The 18687-nt window shown below is 47.6% G+C and overlaps 6 protein-coding genes across 6 annotated transcripts; all 6 read right to left on the bottom strand.

The window, feature by feature from the left end:
* Nucleotides 1-1036: 1036 nt before the first annotated feature.
* On the bottom strand, nucleotides 1037-3930 carry N7483_000347 (mismatch repair ATPase MSH2; the record flags this gene model as incomplete). The annotated part of the gene is made up of 3 exons (XM_057083785.1): nucleotides 1037-3106; nucleotides 3177-3845; nucleotides 3907-3930. The coding sequence occupies 3 exons, from the start codon at nucleotides 3928-3930 to the stop codon at nucleotides 1037-1039; spliced, it is 2763 nt and encodes a 920-aa protein (XP_056949934.1).
* Nucleotides 3931-4331: 401 nt separating this feature from the next.
* N7483_000346 (DNA replication factor Cdt1 C-terminal domain-containing protein) lies at nucleotides 4332-5783 on the bottom strand (the record flags this gene model as incomplete). Its single annotated transcript, XM_057083784.1, has 1 exon — nucleotides 4332-5783. The coding sequence occupies one exon, from the start codon at nucleotides 5781-5783 to the stop codon at nucleotides 4332-4334; it is 1452 nt and encodes a 483-aa protein (XP_056949933.1).
* A 783-nt stretch (nucleotides 5784-6566) lies between these two features.
* N7483_000345 (uncharacterized protein) lies at nucleotides 6567-7241 on the bottom strand (the record flags this gene model as incomplete). The annotated part of the gene is made up of 3 exons (XM_057083783.1): nucleotides 6567-6788; nucleotides 6925-7025; nucleotides 7130-7241. 3 exons carry the CDS (start codon nucleotides 7239-7241, stop codon nucleotides 6567-6569), a joined length of 435 nt encoding a protein of 144 aa, XP_056949932.1.
* Nucleotides 7242-8885: 1644 nt separating this feature from the next.
* On the bottom strand, nucleotides 8886-10964 carry N7483_000344 (C2H2-type zinc finger protein; the record flags this gene model as incomplete). Its single annotated transcript, XM_057083782.1, has 2 exons — nucleotides 8886-9059; nucleotides 9288-10964. The coding sequence occupies 2 exons, from the start codon at nucleotides 10962-10964 to the stop codon at nucleotides 8886-8888; spliced, it is 1851 nt and encodes a 616-aa protein (XP_056949931.1).
* Nucleotides 10965-15481: 4517 nt separating this feature from the next.
* Nucleotides 15482-16923, bottom strand: N7483_000343 (putative Golgi transport complex component Cog5; the record flags this gene model as incomplete). Its single annotated transcript, XM_057083781.1, has 2 exons — nucleotides 15482-16829; nucleotides 16886-16923. The coding sequence occupies 2 exons, from the start codon at nucleotides 16921-16923 to the stop codon at nucleotides 15482-15484; spliced, it is 1386 nt and encodes a 461-aa protein (XP_056949930.1).
* Nucleotides 16924-17617: 694 nt separating this feature from the next.
* On the bottom strand, nucleotides 17618-18346 carry N7483_000342 (uncharacterized protein; the record flags this gene model as incomplete). Its single annotated transcript, XM_057083780.1, has 1 exon — nucleotides 17618-18346. The coding sequence occupies one exon, from the start codon at nucleotides 18344-18346 to the stop codon at nucleotides 17618-17620; it is 729 nt and encodes a 242-aa protein (XP_056949929.1).
* Nucleotides 18347-18687: the final 341 nt, after the last annotated feature.

Here is an 18687-nt window from a genome sequence, read left to right as displayed (position 1 = left end):
AATGTAAACTGCATGTCGGCCTATATCGTTCTGCTTCAGTCTTTACAGAGCCCTTCACAACGGCCGGGTGATCGGGACGGCCGGGAGTCACGTTATTTATATCTATAATACAGATCCAGGCATAGATCAGTCTATGGCACCAGTGTTGACCTCAGAAGCATCTGTAAACTATGAAAATCCTCCCAGTGAATCATGTGATGACCAGGGTATACCTGGGCAATCAGTGAGCGGTATTTCTTGATGACTAATCAGATCCGGGCAGTCCAGGCATGATCAAATATACTCAGTGAGCAAAAAGCGGCAAGGGGTGAGCATTAAAGCGGAAATGGAAGTTGAGAAAAGTCCTAGAATTTCCTGAGAATATGTGACTTTTGGTGGGGTGTCCAGCTCGCTTGTGTGTCCAGCCCGCTTGTTGATTACGTTATCCATTGAGATGAAGACAAAATCATTTTATTTTTATATAAAATATTTAATTGGTTGGATCGGATACCTCATTCCCTAATACCTTTGAGCGTTCCTAGTAGTTTTTAAGCTATTTTGGGTGAGTGGGATGGTATAGTAGGTTAGGCCTGTACTTAGGGCTTATCAACTACAGTGCTTCACCAGTTGACGAGTGTTAAACCAGTTTCAATTAGGAGCGAACATTGAAGTAGTATGTCCAAGATTCTCATACTCATTTTGAGCGCGCTTAACCAACTCGTCATCCCATATATCTGGGCCACGCAAAACTTGATCTCCATCGCCAGGAGAATGTGAATTTAGGTATATGTTGACCTTGATCATTATGTATACCTGTATACCGGTCTTCCAGCTTGGCCCCGGGGCTGATCTCCACTTAGTAAACAGCATCTTTGACTATCATAATTGCAATGGCGTCTAGAAAGAAGATAATATCTTACAGATATAAAAGAATAAAATACAGATAATTGTGGAACCCGAAATTTTGATTGATGATGTTCGTTAAAGTGACTCGATATTTCCCCCGTAAACGCCATGCTCCACCATAATAGTCCCATTTCAAACCATCCCAGTATCCTTACAAGGTCTTGATGCCCTGAAATACTTTATTTGCTTGCAACTTGCTATCGGCATTCACCAGGTCACGCATAATCTGGCGCTTCTGATCAGATGAGAGATCCTTGCCTTCAATTTCTGCCTTCCACTTCAACAACATCTCCTTCAAGAGAGCACTACCCTCTTCCACCTCCTCCGCGGAGTATTTGTCAAGAGAAGGTGTAGCTTGTTGCTTCTCTGCAGAATCAGTACTGGCAGAAGTAAAGTCTTCCAGTTCCTCTGCCTTCTGACGAGCCATGTTGACTACCTTGTCAGGGAAACGGACCAGTTCGGCAACATGGATACCGAATGATTGATCACAGATACCAGGCTCCACACGGTAAAGCAGAGTAACCTGGCGCTTCTTCTGCGCGTCGGTCTCAGAATCACCGTCGGCGTCTGTTCCATCCCCAATGAATGCAACGACGTGCAGGTTCTTAACTGATTTCGGGTATCGGTCTGACAACGCGGTTAACTCGTGGAAGTGAGTTGCGAACATGCCGAAGCATCGGATCTCGGTGATGATATGCTCTGAGATAGCCCATGCCAGGCCGAATCCATCGTAAGTGCTGGTTCCACGACCAAGCTCGTCGATGATGATAAGGGACTCGGATGTAGCGGATTTGAGGATGTTTGCCGTTTCCAACATCTCTGCCATGAATGTGGAGACACCCTTAAGCTGGGAGTCACTGGCACCTACACGGGCCAGAATGCAATCGAAGATTGTTAGCTCGGCCTCAGTACATGGCACAAAGCAACCAGTCTGTGCCATGAGCGCGATCACACCGATCTGTCGAATGTATGTGGATTTACCACCCATGTTAGGGCCAGTGATAACGAGGAAGGAAGATTCGTCACGAATTAAGGAGACATCGTTGGTAATGAATGAGATGTCGTCTTGCATTTCCATGCATGGGTGACGGGCTTCCTTGAGCACAGTGTTACCTGTACCACGAGGGTGCATTTTAGGACGGACGTAGCCAGCGGGGGCATGAACAGAGGCATGAGCAAAGCTCACAATAACATCGAGATGAGCCAGTACACCCGCAAGCTGCTCCAGAACAGGGCAGTATGAGGCAGCGACATTGACAACTTCGCTGACGAGTCCTGTCTGGGTACGGTTGTAGTTGGAGGACAATTGGTCGTGCTCACGACGCAGGGCCTGCATAGTAGAGGTAGTGAAGTAAACACCGTTCTTCTGGGTAGAGCATTCTTGGTAGCCCTTCTTGTTACGGATACAGCCGGCTTCAGCACGAGTCACACGGAAACACCAGCCATGTACTCGGTGGTTCTCCAAGAATAGCTTCTTCTCCATATCCTGATTCAAGTCGTCGGCGACATGGCGGTGCTCCATATCCATATCGTAGCGCAGCTTGTCAAGCTTCTTCCGAATAACCCTGAGACTGTCATCGAATTCGGGCTTGATGATGAATTCGTGGTTCTCGAGAGCATCCAGGTCAACTGTGGTTTCAACCATGTCCTCCAATCTGGAGAGGTTGTCTGAGTAACCTCGGATCTTTGTAGTGTACTCTTTCTCCAATGGCGCCTGATACGCCTCATCCATTACATCTTCCAGTGCATGCACAAATCCGGGCAGACGAATGGCAACTTGATAAACTCTCACAACATCTTCCAGATTAGCCTGCTTCTTCTGGAATCGCTTGGCCAAGCGGTAGAGATCTGGAATGGCACGGAGGTGCTCCTCTTGCATAGTCTGTCGCAACTCCGTGTTAACAACAAAGGCTTCAACAAGCTGTTGACGTTGCTCAATAGCCGCAAGGTCCATCAGCGGCTGCTTAAGCCACTGAGCCAACAGACGACTTCCAACAGGAGTTTTGCAGTGATTAAGCAAACCAAACAGACTCATACTCTTAGATCCATCACGAGGCCCAGGCATCAGGTTCAAAGCTCTTAACGCAGAAGCATCAAGTTTCATGTACTGCGATAAATCATGCTGGTAGAGCTGATACTGGCCAAAGTTAGTCGCATCAGACATGACACCCAGATACTTAATCAAAGCAGAGGCAGAGCCCATAGCCAGCTTGAGTTCCGTCTGTGGCAAAGTTCCAGCTGAACGCTCATCGCGCAGCAGTCTCAGTCAAATCCTGCTCGATATCCCGGACGCCGAAATCAGAGGCCGGTCGCTCAGAGATCGCAATACCACAGCTATCAGCAATAGCGCGGATCTTGCCGAGCTCAACATCTTTCTTGGTGGAATCCATCACAACGAGACATTCTTTCACGCCGAGTTGGATAACCAGGGACTCGAAGTTTGAGTAGACGTCGTTATCGAGGAATTCGCTAACACCAAGCTCCCGAACGCTCGCATCGGCGAAACACACTCCAACGTTTCGGGCTTCAGAAGCTCGAGCTGAGATCTTCACGGCGAGGATGATTGGAGAGGAATCCATAGACAATGCGCCTACGCTACCGAGCTCCTCTTCAACATCTTGTAGGTTACCTGGACTGGCTTGCTTGGCTAATTTCCAGTTCCCCTTGCCTGTACCACCAGAAACCCAGATCTCGATACGCTTGTTCAGCTGGAAGAGGGCTTCACGGAGGAAATTCCGGAATACAGTTACTGTCATGGTGACAGAGGCTAGACCGCTACTCTCGCTGCGGCCAAGGTTTCGGAGGACGGAGGTGGTTTTGTAGACGGTGCGAGCGATGAATTCGGCATTGGAACCGTGGGCTGAGTACCAGTCACCGCGATCGAAAATACGGAGGGTTTCATTGTCGTCGGATTCAGGGAGGGACTTGTAGAAGCGGATGAATCCGACTTCATCGTCGACCTGTTACTAATAGTTAGTATAGATCAAGGCTGGAAAATCACAGATTGGGGAATGTCATTACCTTAAGATCTGGTCGAGAAGACATCTTGTCTAACTTTCTCTAAAGACAGATTCAGCAGGACAAAATTGTCATGAAGCCGGGGAAGCCGAGTTGCAGAGAGATGGAGACGCGCCGCACAACGCGGTCACGTGTGACGCGTCACGCGTTAAGTGCAGATTAGATAGATCTAACGAATAACCTTGGAAGCTATCTAGAGTATGATTTATATGCACTGAATTGTTTCATGGTTGTAATTATTATTTGTGAGACTAATGACTAATTTAATGGTGCCTTGATATCCAAGGTCTAAGACATGTATGCTAAAGTACAGGGTATCATCAAAACGCTTATGCAAGACCGCGAGCAAACCCGGCTACACGGATGGGGGAATTCGAGAAATGAAAAGAAAAAAACACGACGCCAGACAAAGACCGATAACAGGGTCTTCAAATGCTCAAAATAGGGGCAGACACACAAGAGGTTGTCTTGTTCTCCCACTCAGCTTTCAACACAGCCACCTTGGCGACAATCTCCTTGGGCGCAATATCCTTGCAAGACTTCAACACGACAGATTTCATCCCATTCACAGTCACAATATTAACCCAATGACCAGCAACACGGGCATCTACCAGGATCTCAAGGCAAGCCTCAACCTCATCCACGGGAATAGGGCTGCGGGAAGAATGGCGCACATGTTCGACGATGGTCTCAAGCTTGAAGGGTGTGCGTTGGTTCGCAAGCATAGCTTTGATACCAGTTCCGACGTAGCCAGCGGGGCGGAGGAGTGCCAAGATACTAACAATTTCCTCCGCACGATCAGCTGCAGAGCGACGGACCATTTCTTTCTTTGAGAGTGGAGGCGGGAGCTTGGACTGGCGGAGTTCCTTGCTCTTAAGACGTTCCAGTAGACCCTGGCGACGGTTGTTGGTGGGAATCGAAGGCTTGGAGTTGGTAAGGGTACCCTCTGCGCGCAAGGCTTCGGTCTTCATGCGAATGACACCACTTCTGAGATCTTGCAGACGCTGCTGGCCCTTCTGGAACGCGGTGAAAGGAGTAAGTGATTCGTGGATACAGGCGAGACCCAGAGTTTCGATGAACATAGCAGGACGCTCCTCTTCGTTAATTTGGTTCAGAGATTCCTCTGTTTGCTCCCAAAGTAAATCAAAGGCCTGCTCAAACGCATCTTGCAAGCCTGAGGCGGTTTCGTCGATTTTCACAGTTCGTTCGAGACACACTTTGCCGAGTCCATAGTTGGCGAGGCGGTAGCACACGTCCTTGGCATTCAAGGTGTGATCCCAGACCCAGACCAAACGTTGAATATCCTTGGGCTGAACCTTGCGCTTCTTCCAGATCCGGGTGACACTGGGGAGGAATTCTCGGAAATCGGCAGGGGTGATAGGACCATTGTGCGCGGCATGAATGGCGAGGGCTTGAACGAATGCAGTGTGGAGTTCCAGGAAATCAGAAACACAAGAGACTCGGGGCGCGAGAACGGGTTCTTTGAGAATGAGAACGGGTTTTTCAAAATTGATAGTGCGCTGCTTCGAAGGGGTATTGGGAGTTGAGGGGCTCTCGGCGATAGTTGCAACACGCGATCGGCGACTGGGAGTTCGCTTTGGAGTTGCAAAGTGACCACTTCGTGGAGAAGAAACAGACAATTGGCTAATTTTCAAAGTCTTCGAGGGAGTCTCGGCTTCCTCCTCTGTAGGTTGACGACCCGGACTTTCCACATTCTGAAGTTCCTGCAGCTTTCGCTTTTTCGAGGGTGAAACGGGCAAAGATGCGACAGTCCTCTTTCCGGGCAATTGCGGTGTAATGCCGGCCTTGGTTGCCGTTGTGAAGATCTGAATGGCGGGTTGATTTTGAGGAAGGCAGCTGGACCTTGTGAGACGCGGCATCGCGGCTGCAAATTTTTTCGCACTTGCTAGACTCGAGCAGGTTTTGGAGGAAATCGCGACACGATAAATGCACACTAGAAGATAGTCAGGGTAAGAGATACCGAGATATCGAGATATTATGGAAGTTGGGTAAAGAGGAAGGCTCGTGCAGGAGAGGAAAAACCGGGGGTAAGAACGGGGTATTAAGGGTTGAAATTGCAACGCGTCGCGCGTTTCGGGTTAAAGTGAGACGCGTCGGACACGAAAATCAATCACGGGAACGAGAACACGCTAACGGAGTATGAGTTTTTGATAAAAAAAAAAAAAGAAAGAAAAATCTTTTAGGATATGAGAGGATATGGTATTGAGAATGGGCTTTGCAAGAATAATATAGAGACACTCAATACCCCATTTTCATAGTAATTTGGTCGCTGCGGTGATCATGCGGCATCGGAATGTTGCGACCTGGGAGATGATCTCCGCGTCTTATCAGACCAATGCTTCATCTTGAACCAGTTGGCAGTTCTCAAAGCCAATGCGGTCGAGAATTGTTAATCCCAGCATATCTCCAAGTCAATGATCCGAAGTCCATTCATCCCACTTTCCCACATAACCAGAAACAGTCTCATATCGAAGATTCATCCAACAATTGCATTACTTGCATAATAATAAATACCCATACAGCGCCTGAGATCAAAAAAATAACTTGAAACAGCGAGAACAAGGTCGACTTCAAGTTCAAAGAATGATTCGAATCATGAACCAACCTTGTCTCTGATCAAGAATGACACCCCAAGCCTATTTCTATTTCTTTCCACCAAACCAACCCGACACCGTCCCCTTCGCCTCAGCCGTCTTCTGCTCAACCGAGCGATCCACCTTGTCAATCTCCGAACTGATCTTATCCCGTGTCTCCTGACGCAAATCATCAAACTGCTTCTTTCCTTCTTCCAGCTTCTCCTTTCCGTTCTCCTTCATCTCGGGGATTCTCTCATCAAGCTTGAACTTGGAGCGGGCGTTATTGATCTAATCAGGTCATCGTTAGTATTGATATCCACATACTTCGTAGTTCCCACGGGTATAGTAATTGTGGTCAAGCTCTCCGGGACGCTGGTTTTCGAGTCCTGGCTCGCCACATAGAATACTGGGAGCAGATACGTACAGCCTCATCAACAACAGCCCCGGCTTCCTTCCCGGCATTTGCTCCCGCTTTCTCGGCGCTTTCACCGCGGGGAAGCTTCTCGCGTGCCTTGTCGGCATCAACTATACTCGGGTTAGTATGAGGATCATGAATCACTGGCATTCAAGTGGACGATGTAGTTGTAGCAACTATTAGATTGATCAAGGATCCTTGGGATAAAACGTACTCTTCATCTCCTGCTTAGCACCTTTCACATCGCCGCCTGCACGGTAGAGGTAGTATCCGCCTGCACCGGCGGCGGCGAGACCCAGGTAAACGCCGATACGACTCTGCGACATTTTTCAGTTGATTTGAGAGTGTAAATTAGGGTAGAGAGGAATAAGTAGAGTAGAAATGGGTTTATGTAGAAGGAAAGTGGAAGGTCAGGTACAGTCAAAAACTGGAAGTAGAGATGAGGTCGACAGGTTTAATACTTCCAGTTTTTTTTTGGCTCTAGAACCGTCACCAGACTATGACGTCTGTCTCGGGTGTTTTACTTTGGTGCATGCGTGAGCTCGGATCTTCGATTAGTCTATAGCGGGGTTTGAATGAATTGTCTGAGTTGAATGAAAAGCATTTGGATATCTCTTGGGAAATTCTTTTATAGCTACCTAGGTACAAACTTGAAGGTTGTGTTGGGTGAACTACGCTAGGAGAGTATTTGTCTCTACTATAAGCCGGTAGCTCTGACACCTGTAGAGCTTCCGGGGTTTGATCGTATACTTTGATTCACTCCCCAGTTTACAACATTTGATATCATCTGATATCGAAACAAGCTGTAGGATATGAAAATAGCTCGTCTAACACAGCTTTAGTCCCAGTGTTCTATTTCATATTTCATTGTGTAGTGCATCTTGAGTTGCATTGCTTCCAAGGTCCAGGTCTAGTTCGGTTCTATGGGCCGCTGTCGACGTCACCGGCTAGTCATGGTTTCATTCTCAATGAACCAAGATCCGGAAATCATTTAGAATTGGCCACTCACGAACTTGAACTCCGATAATTTAAACTGACGCACTTGAAGATGAGGCTCCATTCAATGGACTATTCATAGTGCTGGATAATAAGAGGCTGGGGGAAGACTTCAGTATGCGGGGTAAACGTCATGACTACTTGGCACTAGCAGATCAAAACTCCCCACAGAATGGAAATTTGAAGTCCAAAACTTGAATGTGTCAACTGGTGTTTGCAAATCAATTACGAGGAAGAATATTCATGCAATTTGCATTTCAGTCATATTGGCGTTGTGAATATCGTCAAGAACAATGGAAAGGCCGTAGACGGCATGACATGATCCACCATCATATAAAAAGTATAGTAAAACAACGACAGGAACAGTAGACGTGAGGAGGCATCCAGACATAAAAATTGAAACGGTCAAAAAGAACCACCAAAATGAGAGGGATGGATAATCGAGGCTAGGTCACGATTAGAGGGGAAGGAGTTTATGAGATGAGGAGAATGACAAACACCAATAGATCGAGGCTTGGGTATCGTCATGCACACGATGCCATCCATACGCTCCCGCGCACAGAAACGCCCAGGAAATGCAGCGGAGGTCCGGCAACCCTGTAACAAATCAAATAAAGAAAAACCAAGAATATACTCCCCAGCGTAAATTGAAATCACAAAGTCCAAAAGAAAGCCACGGTGAAAACCAATTTCGAGTTTTCCGTTCATGTATAGTTTCATAACGTCATCAATTCATCAAGGGCTTGATATGAGTCCCCAAAGATAAGAGTTAGAGGGAGAGCGAGGGAGAAGAGAAGGAGGTGTGGAGAAGGAGGTATAGAGAAAGAAAAGGCGTCAAGACCAGGATTTCCCACATTTCATGACGTGGGTGGAGTAGATGCGGAGCTTCATCTGTTCGAGGGAAACGAAAGGGGAAAAAAATATAAAAGACGGTATATAGGATCGTCAAATGTTGGATGAGTCGAATACACAATTTACAAGAACAACTTTGTAGCACTTTTGTTCTCGCTGGTCGCGACCGCCACCAAGGCCTCAAGGCGACCCATGCCGGAATCCCGGACAGAGGAGTCGTTGTAGCCGGGGTTTCGAGGCTCTTGCTCGGAATGGCCTGGGTAGCCGTCGGATTGAGAATCTCGTTGACCACAAATCTATGACGGCATTAGTAACCGAGGCGAGAGCCGTCCGTTCGAAGAGGAATTCCTACCGGTTGGGGGTGATGATCGGATGACAACGAGGAATCGTGCGATTCAATATATCCGCTGCTGTGTACAATTGCCGGATGGTATTCAATAGATGCGGTGGATGGAGTATGTACCCCCCTCGCTACTGCTGGAATCCTCGGGGGATGTATGTGCGGGTCGACTTCCTGTAGAAACACTAGGAGCGTGACCATGGCGGTGCTCTTCCGGGCTTCTTTCGACTGTTGGCCCGAATGTAGGGTGGTAAGATGAGGAGGGTCGGGATGAAAGGTTTTGAAGTTCAGCAATCGTCTGCTGGCTCCATTGAGATGCGTCCCTTGAAGATCGTCGATCTCGAATATCAAGCCCTGTCAGGTTGGTGTGTAAAGACATGTCCCAAGAGACATGGCCTCGGCGGTGACCTGGGCCAGAAATAGGTGGTGCTGGACGAACGGATGGCGCATTGTAGTTGAAGCCAGCGGCAAATGCATGATTGGGCGGTGGTGCTGGTCGGCCGTGTCCATCAATGTGCATCGGGCTTGCCTTACGAGTTGGAGGCGTCAATGGGCGATGTTGAGAGACAACTTTGTCAAAACTCTCAATTCCGGGCAGTCGAGGTGGCTGGTCAGCAGGAGTATTGTTATTGCTGGCATTGCTACCGAATGACGGCTGAACAGTGTCGGGGGTATGATATTGGCTTAGACCACTAGTTGACGGGCGGCCAAATACAGGGTATGTTGAGGGGTGCCATGTTCGTCGTCGCATCTCAGCCTCAGCCGCACTCAGGGTACTTTCGTCTCTTGAAGGAGGATAATTGCTGCTAGTAGGACTGGCAAAAACTCCCGCCGCATTAGGATAATGAGCACCGGCTGCAGAGTTAACATAAGGAGGATATCCGCTATGTTGAGCCAGAAAAGGATTACTGCTGGTCGGTACTGATAGCCGCCGGGCGGCTGTCTTACCCTCCCAAAAATGACCTGCTCCAGACATTGGTGATGCGTACTGAGGGCTGCCATTTGTTCCATTGGCAAACATGTTAGATGGAGTATACGGTGAACCACTTGCTGACGGTCCTGGGTATCCACGAATTTGGCTAGGCGGCGTACTCGGAGGCTCCCCCATCGGATCGAGCCCCAATCTAGCACGACCAGTGGGGTCGTTGGCCATCATTAATGGCGGAGGACGACGCCGAAGCTCGGGCGGTTGGCTGAATGTCGAAGCAGTTGAAGCAATGCTAGAGGTTGATATATTGCGGCTGTGACCACGGCTGTGACCACCTGCGCTGCCGGCGGTGCCTGCCCGCGCGCGACCCGGTGGACGCACACGGTCCGTTCGTACCTGGCGCTGGAACCGAGTGCCGGTGGCCGCCAACGAGTCTCCCGGGATCTCCTCATTTACATGGACGGTTTGTGCGTGTTGCCGAAGATTGTCGAGGCGAGAGAAACGACGGGAGCAATGACATTGAAAAGGTCGCTCTCCGGTATGCTTGCGAATATGACGGGCTAAGTGCTCACTCCGGGTGAAACTGAGGTTGCAAGGAGGGAAGTCTGTGCAGAAAAAGCGTTGACCCTTCTTCTTCTTTGATGGTGGTGCGCTACCGGGTTCTCCCTCGTGGTCAGATGCATCGTTCTCCCCCTCTGAATCGTGCATCGGTTCATCAGACATTGATGCAGTCCTCGCGTGTCCTACTGAAACAGTTGTGTGCGAGCTTTCGCTTCCTCTGCTGGTCTTGAGCCCATCCGAGCGTTGTTCTGCGATAGGAGATCGATCCGGCGAGGCCTGGACGCCGTTAGGGTGAGCGCGGGGTGTTGTCGCACCGTCCATAGTGTGGTCATCGGTCGCGGCCGAATTGTTCACAGGAAGGAAGGAGGCCATATTGGCGACGTAAGAAGTGGAGGCGGGTGATGTCAAGGTCTCGGAGGGGGAGGGGGGGGCCAGAGGCAAACCCTATCCGGTCGCAACGCCGGCAACCCGATCCGCTTTTCCCTTATGGACCTCCAGAATCCCGGGAGGTTGAATAATTTGAAAGGGGATGGGATTGTAGAAAGCGCAAGGCTACGGGGATATCGGGGGGCGGAGTCGGATGGCCAGGATGACTGTCAACATTGCACACAGTTAGATCCGCATTTGGTTTCTACATAATAAAAAAAAAAAAGACCCTTAAAGATAAAAAAAGAATCAAAGGTCATCTTTGATCAACCATTCTTGTTTGTCCTTTTTTTTGTTCTTCACTATAAGAAGAGAAAAATATCACGTACGATTTCAAGTGGCGCTTACACGAAAAGCAAGATTTCGTCAAGGACGCAAGGGTGGAAGGAGATATGTAAGAGAGAAAGAAAGAGGGAACCGACTAGCCGATCATCTCAGGCACGTTAGGGAGACCGCCACGCGAATCAGGATGGTGGGGACCTTGTTTCAGGATTTCCGATCTGATTCTGATATATAGATTCAGATAAAAAGGAGGGGAAATGTAATAGATGTAAAGAAAAGTTGAAGGTTGAAATATTCAAGCATAGAATAAAAAGAAAAAAAAGTTCAAAAAGATATTCCCCCCAGTATTCAAGATATTTCTTCTCCTTCACCAGGGTTTTTTGGTTAAGGGTTCAAGGGGAAAAAATGGTGACGACTAGAAAAGAAAGAGAAAAAAAAGAGGCTTATCGGAAGCGAGGGGCAAAAGAAAAGACAGCTTACGAGGTCAGATTGAAGATCCCAGGAACTTCAAGGACTTCCGGGGCTACCGAATCAATTCAAGTTTCACCAGACCCTATGCGACTATAACCGATACTAAAAGGCACCAGGCACCCGATGTATGATTCATTTAAGGACATAGTTCCCGTGGAGTATTGACGTTAACATACTTCTAGACCCTTCAATGTTATCCACAATTTTTTGGACTTTTGGTATACTTTGGAACTATTACCTAGAGTATTACTTTATGGATCCCCCAGTATAAAGAAACTGACCTATGATTATCCCCCTTGCATCTGGATCACATCCTCCGAACTCAAGCTCCGTCATACTCTCCAGGCTTTTCTAGGGTATGGTTACGCGGGGGACCATTCCGAATGGTCCGTTTTGATACAATATTTCTTGTCTATCAAAGAAACCCCCCAAGTTCTTACAGGTACCAAATAAAAAAAAGGAGGTACGAGATAGGAGATCCTCAAGTACTTCCTAATCGAATAGCTCTGACAGGTGTATCTGATCTAGATTTCACAGACTCACAGACCTCGGGAATTATACGGGCATTGACCCCATTGATAAGAGGATCAGACTTCCATTATTGTACATACATAGGTAGTATACATAGTATACGCTGTACAGTACCTTAGGTATTTCTTAGATGTTCCAGATCTCGGTTTTCCCCCCATACTAGTACTGATACTGGCGGCCTTACTCCAAAAAGGACTTGAACTACATTTACTAGGTGGCGGCTATATTTCACTCAAGCATCTGCTCCAAGTTATCCTTTACTCCATCATTTCTGTACCAAATACAAATACCCTGAACCTCGGACCCATCATTCACCATCCATCATTCGACGATCCGACCCCTCCGCCCCCGCTGCGTTCAGACTCTCTAATCATCCAAAGTTCATCTTGAAACCTTCAGGCCCCGGTTGGCACCGACTGGCCCGTTAAGGATTCACTGTGCCTGCGTCTCCCGTGTAATAAATTCAGGTAAACTTTTTTTTTTCTTTTCCTTTTTTTTCTCCTGGATCCGTTTGTCGTAGATGGGCTGCAAACGGTAAAAGCCAACGGGAATATGATATCGTCGATCGGCGGGTCAAAGTAAATCGGCCCACGTCGTACACTGGCCCACCTGACAAACTCGAAGTAGATCCCATGGTACGGAGAATGTATGCAATAATTGCTAATGTTAATTCAATCTTTTAAACTCATTATACTAGAATATTCTTTCTAAATTATATAATTATACTACCATGTGCATGTAGTAGCCCTGGAGATTTGACTGTTTGGTTCAAATGTTCAAGTGTTTGGTACTCGAGATCGAGACCTTTTTTACTCCAAGTTCTTTCTTACCCCGGGTCCACGGCTCCAATTCATCCTTGAACTTTCTATAAACTTACCCAATTCTCCTATGTTTCCCTGTGGGTTCTTTACATTTCTTTGGTTCCTCTTCGCCTATACCATTACTCCTACAACTTGAACTCTCAATATGATCCATCTTACACTCTATTATACGATTACATTATGTAGGCGCGTGCTCATACCATATGTGACGCCACTGTTCAAATGAATGATGTGCTCTACTTTGTGGATTTCCCCCCTCTCTCCCCGCCCCCATGAGACTCGAACTCCCATGGCCACGCCATCGGGGCAATCTGGAACAAGAGAGGGGGGCGCAGTAGTCGATTGTCTGAGGATTAAAGAAGCGGATTGGTGCAAGCAGCGTTTGGGATACGCGCATGCCGAGACAATCTAGGCCGGAGAATTCATAGCTGAGCACTTTTCCCGGTTTCATGTTTGGAGAAAGAAAGAAAAAAAACATTTTGAAAATGTACATCTAGTGGAAGGAAGAAAAATCCGCTCACTATGTATCCTGATTTAAAATGATCGACGTTCCTTTTACCCCTCCCCTGTGTACCTATTCCAGGTTCTTCATGGTGCAAGTAATTCGACCCATGAGGGGAAAAGAGAGGGGGAGGCAAGATATTATCGTAACGATTGACATGTCTCGTCCTTAAGATAAATCTGATTGGTCTGAACTTCCCGTGGGAAGGGTCAACTTGTACACTGAGATGCGTAAGGCTTGAAGAGGGGCAAAATGGGTCATCGGGTACCTGTAGGTACAACTGCAGGGCGCCACCACGACGATTGGGGAAGCGCACGACCAGGTAGTGGCAGGTACCTGCAGGGCTTTATCGATCATCCTGGAACCTGAATCATGCCTTTTTTTTCTTTTATTTCCCCGATCGGCGCATCCACGGGTGAGGATCCCCACTTGGGTATTTTCTGACGTCGTCGACTTTTTGTTTAGTACGGAGATGGCGGAGATCATTGAAAGGGATTCTCCTCGTATGAAGGATAACAAGGCGAATATCCCCATCAATCAGATTCATTTCTGACAGATTTCATTTATTCAAAGTTGTGAGTCATGGATTTTCGCCCCTGGATGATCAGTTTGCCTTCTTTGAAGCGGTGTAGGGAAGGGCTGATATACATCCAGTGTGGTACCTCTTGTAACGTGGAAGATGACAGGTCGGTTTTTACTTCTCCCGATGTCTTATGTACATACAGTACTTCGTAACCAGGCACACAATTCAAAAATAACACATGCATGTGTCTATAAAAATACATTTCGAGAACTTGTCTTGATATCCCCGCAACCAATCATACTAGTCGCCGAGCATCACCATCCAGGAAGACCCATGTATACATCCCGATACTCGCAAGAAGGATGCGTACCTGGGGTCCTGGCCACGTATGTACATGCACAGTTCAAGAAACGAAACATCAAAAGCAGGAAATAATAAGAGAGGGGGAGAAGAAAAAAAAAAAAATACACGGACACATGGATCCCAACTTATCCCATGATCCCCTTGTTGATTGGCGTCGTACAAGAAATGAGGCTACTCGGTCCACTCCGACCAAATCACCATGCATTCTACCTATGGGAGAATAAATCACAATTTCAGATCGGACGATGAAGCACAACTGGAATTTCCCTGCTTACTTTTTTCTGAACCCTGCACCTTCGTCGCCAAGGTTCTCATTGGATTGGTTATCGCTGTACTCCGTTAAGGCAACCCTGGGTATCATGCTCAGACTCATGCTACAGTGCACAATACACAACACACCTCAGGCCCCCGCCCTGGACTTGATCGATCTTATGCAAGGAGTCATCTGACAGCCTTCCAACGGTAAGCGTTTTGTAAATCTCCGAGGTGCGGAGGAAACATGGGATTATTCTGATCTGTAGGATTATTTTTACTCTTTTTTGGAGCTTGTGCGATTTGGCTTTGGACTGATGCTGCTGTGGGTTTGCCCTTGTTGTTGAGCTTTATTTCCAGTGGTCTGGTGTTACTATTGAGCTTCCCAAGGTACTACTCCTGTTCCTAATGCCAGGTACCTGGGACTTGGATCTAAATTGAACTTATCTGGGGTAGATTGGTCCGTGTGGTCGATGGTGTTAAACCGTGGTGATAGCGATAAAGAGTTTGTTATGAAAACTTTGACGAATCAAGGGTTATTTAGTCTGTATTCTTTATTTGGTTCCTCTTATTATCATAATTTCTTTTTTCATTCCTGCATAGCGCTATTCTATCGTAGAATCCTCGAGTGTAAATCATTACTCCGGGTAAATATAGTCAAGACTTTCTATAACCAATACAAGAGTCTCATCTGAGCCTATTATATTATCCCTTATGCTTATCGACTCAGTGGTCCTACCACTGAGCTAACCATCACTGCTGCTTCTCGTTCCCAATTACCCAATACCACTGTATCTGTCCCAGTTCGACCCTTCTCAGCCAGATTACCTGTAGCAGAAACCTGGGAGGAACGTATCACACAGTCTTTGATTTCAGCCTTGAGTCGATCGCGGTTGGATCTCAGGGCACGGGCAGAGACACCCCCGCGGTTCAAAATTTCCTGCACGCGGGACGTGAGGGAGGATGCGAGTGATCGCCAGTAATACGAGGGCAGGGATGTGGTATCCAGGGCCTGAAGGAGGGGCTGAAGGAGGTTGGCCTTGCCTGGTTCTGCATTTTCGGAGTCTGGGGTGGGTTGTTCATCGCTGGGAGTAGATGAGAGAAGTGGGTGAGAGGGGATTCGAATGCTTCGCAAGATTGATTCCAATGCAACGATATCCTGGCATCGGGCAGAGATCTCGGCGAGGGCACGGTCCATGGTGGGGAGTTGGGAGAGGCCCTTTGCGAGGGCGTTTGCAGCTGTAATGATGGAGGTCTGCATATACCCTTGCAAAGTGGAAATAAGGAGTTCAGGTTTGTAGTTTGATGTGGTGACAACATCCTTGGGTATGGGTGAGAGGAGATATAAGGTAGTTGCAGCTGTGGAAAGGCGGGATCGTGCATCGCGAGCCTGTTTGTAGCTCGATGGCATGGATGACTGGCCATTGGTGGTACCGGTACTTGTCAACGAGAAGCGATTGATGCTTTGCTGTGCCCTTGACTTCACCATGTTCTCTGCTGGGATCACAAGCTCATTTCGTAAGGTACGAGTAGCCTTTACTCGCATCAACCCAAATCCTTCCTCTTCCTCTAATGTTGCTGAAAACATTTGTCGCAGATGTAAGATGGTAACGGCGGCCCGCTCCAGTGCTCGAAACCCTTCCTTTCCAGCCGGCGAGTTTGTTTCAGTCCCTGGTCCTGGAGCCTGCGTAGAACCGCGCCCGGTTAACTCGGCTACTTGACTCTCCAATTGTCGACCGAGTGTTAAACACCGCGCGACAGCTCGAGCGAGCCGGACTGTCGCTAATGAGTTCTCTGCTGCGATCCGAGCTTCTTCCGCAGCTTGCCATTTTTGCAATACCTCCTTCTCCAGCCGTTCATAACCTGAAGTTACTGATGCGATCTGCGTCCCTGTTTCTTTCAAGATGTGCTCGGCGGCTGCAGTTTGGTTTCGGGTGTGTGATAGAAGAGGCAATGCGGACTTTGTAGTCAACCCGTGAATGTGGGTGTCGATTTCTTGGAGATCAAACAGTACTCGGGAGAGTGGAGTCGAAAGATCCAGGGGAGTATCGGTGGCATTGTTCGTACTGAGCACGAGTGAATTGGCGAATCCGGCCGGAGAGAGAACTCGGGGTCTAGGAACGCCTCATAATCGATGTATGAGGGCTCCCCTGCAGACATCTTGATAGTCGAGGTTTTTTGAATAGAAAAACGATTGAATGACAGCTCAATGGGAATTTGCTTTATCGAGGACGCAAAGCAGTAACAATTGGGTATCGATGCGCTAGAAAACACGGATGTGTCGAACGGTGTGGAAGTATTATATCGAGTTATTTCGGAAGGAAAGTTCAGGGGACAAAATTTCGAATCTGATGTCTCTCATGCTATCGCTTGTCAATCGTGTCATGAGATTATGGAAGGAATCATGCGACTGATCGGGCTTCGGGGAAAGACAACTGTCGAGAGCTCCCCGGGCTGCGATAATCCCACATGGCGCCGATAACAGATTACACGTGATCCAGCTTAGTCATTATCAACAGGGACGCCCGCATGGGGGCCCTCGGCAGTCCTAGGCACCTCTAGGGCTCCAGCGGCTGGGCCTGTGCCCCTATGCCTCCAACGTTCCGGGGTTAACTCCCGAGTCCACCCGCATATCACAAAGTCGGTTCAAATATTTCAGTGCCGACGTACCAAAAAATTGTCATTTAACCACTAGACATTCAAATTTTCTGTTAATAAAAGACTCGCAGCTAATGGCGCCTTTCTCTTATGTGCCTATGACAGCCAATGTGCTTATACATGCGGAATGCTACTATATCTCACTTTCAGATGCAGAACATTCAAATGTTTGTATAATTGCCTAGGCGGTGGCTCTTTATTCTTCTGAAATCCCAAAAGCTGCCTTCAACTGATCATCATATCCCTTCCTATCCTGTTTCTTACGTGCCGCAATTCGTACTAAATCTTTGGACCAGTACCATGGCATAATCTCCAGGAAGTTCTGGTAGTTGTCTGTGCTATGATGACTTGGGCAAAAATCCATGAAGCGTGGCTGTATCTGTTTATAAAACACAGAAAATATTCCAGTCGGGCTTGCAAGTACAAGAGAAAACCAGAATGTCCCAGTTTCCCAGCTGCGGTTCATTATCTCAGAAAGACTGATATTTTCCGAGGTCAACTCAGTCAACATCTCTTCATTTGCCATGATGTCGATAAATTCAGACCTGATTTTGTTATATTCACTAGTATCTTCAGCAATCTCGTCACAGGCTTGGTTCGTAAGCCATGTTGGTGTACGAATCATTTCAATCGGTCGGGAGCAAGCCCATTCAAGATCAACAAGACAAGTGATATGCCAATCGTCATCAATAAAAATGTTGCTTTGATGCATATCGGTCAGGTTGAAAACAAAGGGACCTCGAAAAAACTCGCGTCGGAAAAGTGATGGGAAGGTAGCTTGCATTGCAGTCAAAGCTGAAACTTGGTAGACGTAGTCTCCTGTATGATTGATTGCATTCGGTTGGTTCACGATGCGATTATTGTGGTTTCCGATCAGATCGACAATGTAAGATGGGACAGTTGAGTATGTCTCACATCTTGACATGTTGATCGGAATTTGGTCATTTTCCAGGTCCTGGATTTCAAGGGAGAATGGTCGATTTTTGAGTTGCAGATACCCATGGCTATCGATAATGAAGGATCCAATCGATGAAACAGGCACACAAGCCAGACTGAGTAGTATTCGAGAGAGATCACGAAATAATTTTCGACGATATGTAGGCTCTTGGTGTCATTCGAGCCATGTCGATGAGAGCATTTGGCCTTGAGTACTCTCGATGAACTCTAAGAGTAGATAGCCTGATGAGAATCCATCGCTTTTAGGAATCAACGTTGGTGGATGAGGAACGAGCAAAGAAGGAATTGGCTTGCCGAGACAGGAAAGTA

This window comes from Penicillium malachiteum, assembly GCF_028827825.1.
Source record: "Penicillium malachiteum strain IBT 17515 chromosome Unknown utg000001l:1.0-8184562.0:1.0-8186909.0, whole genome shotgun sequence".
NCBI lineage: Eukaryota > Fungi > Ascomycota > Eurotiomycetes > Eurotiales > Aspergillaceae > Penicillium > Penicillium malachiteum.
This window is presented reverse-complemented; position numbering and strand designations above follow the sequence as displayed.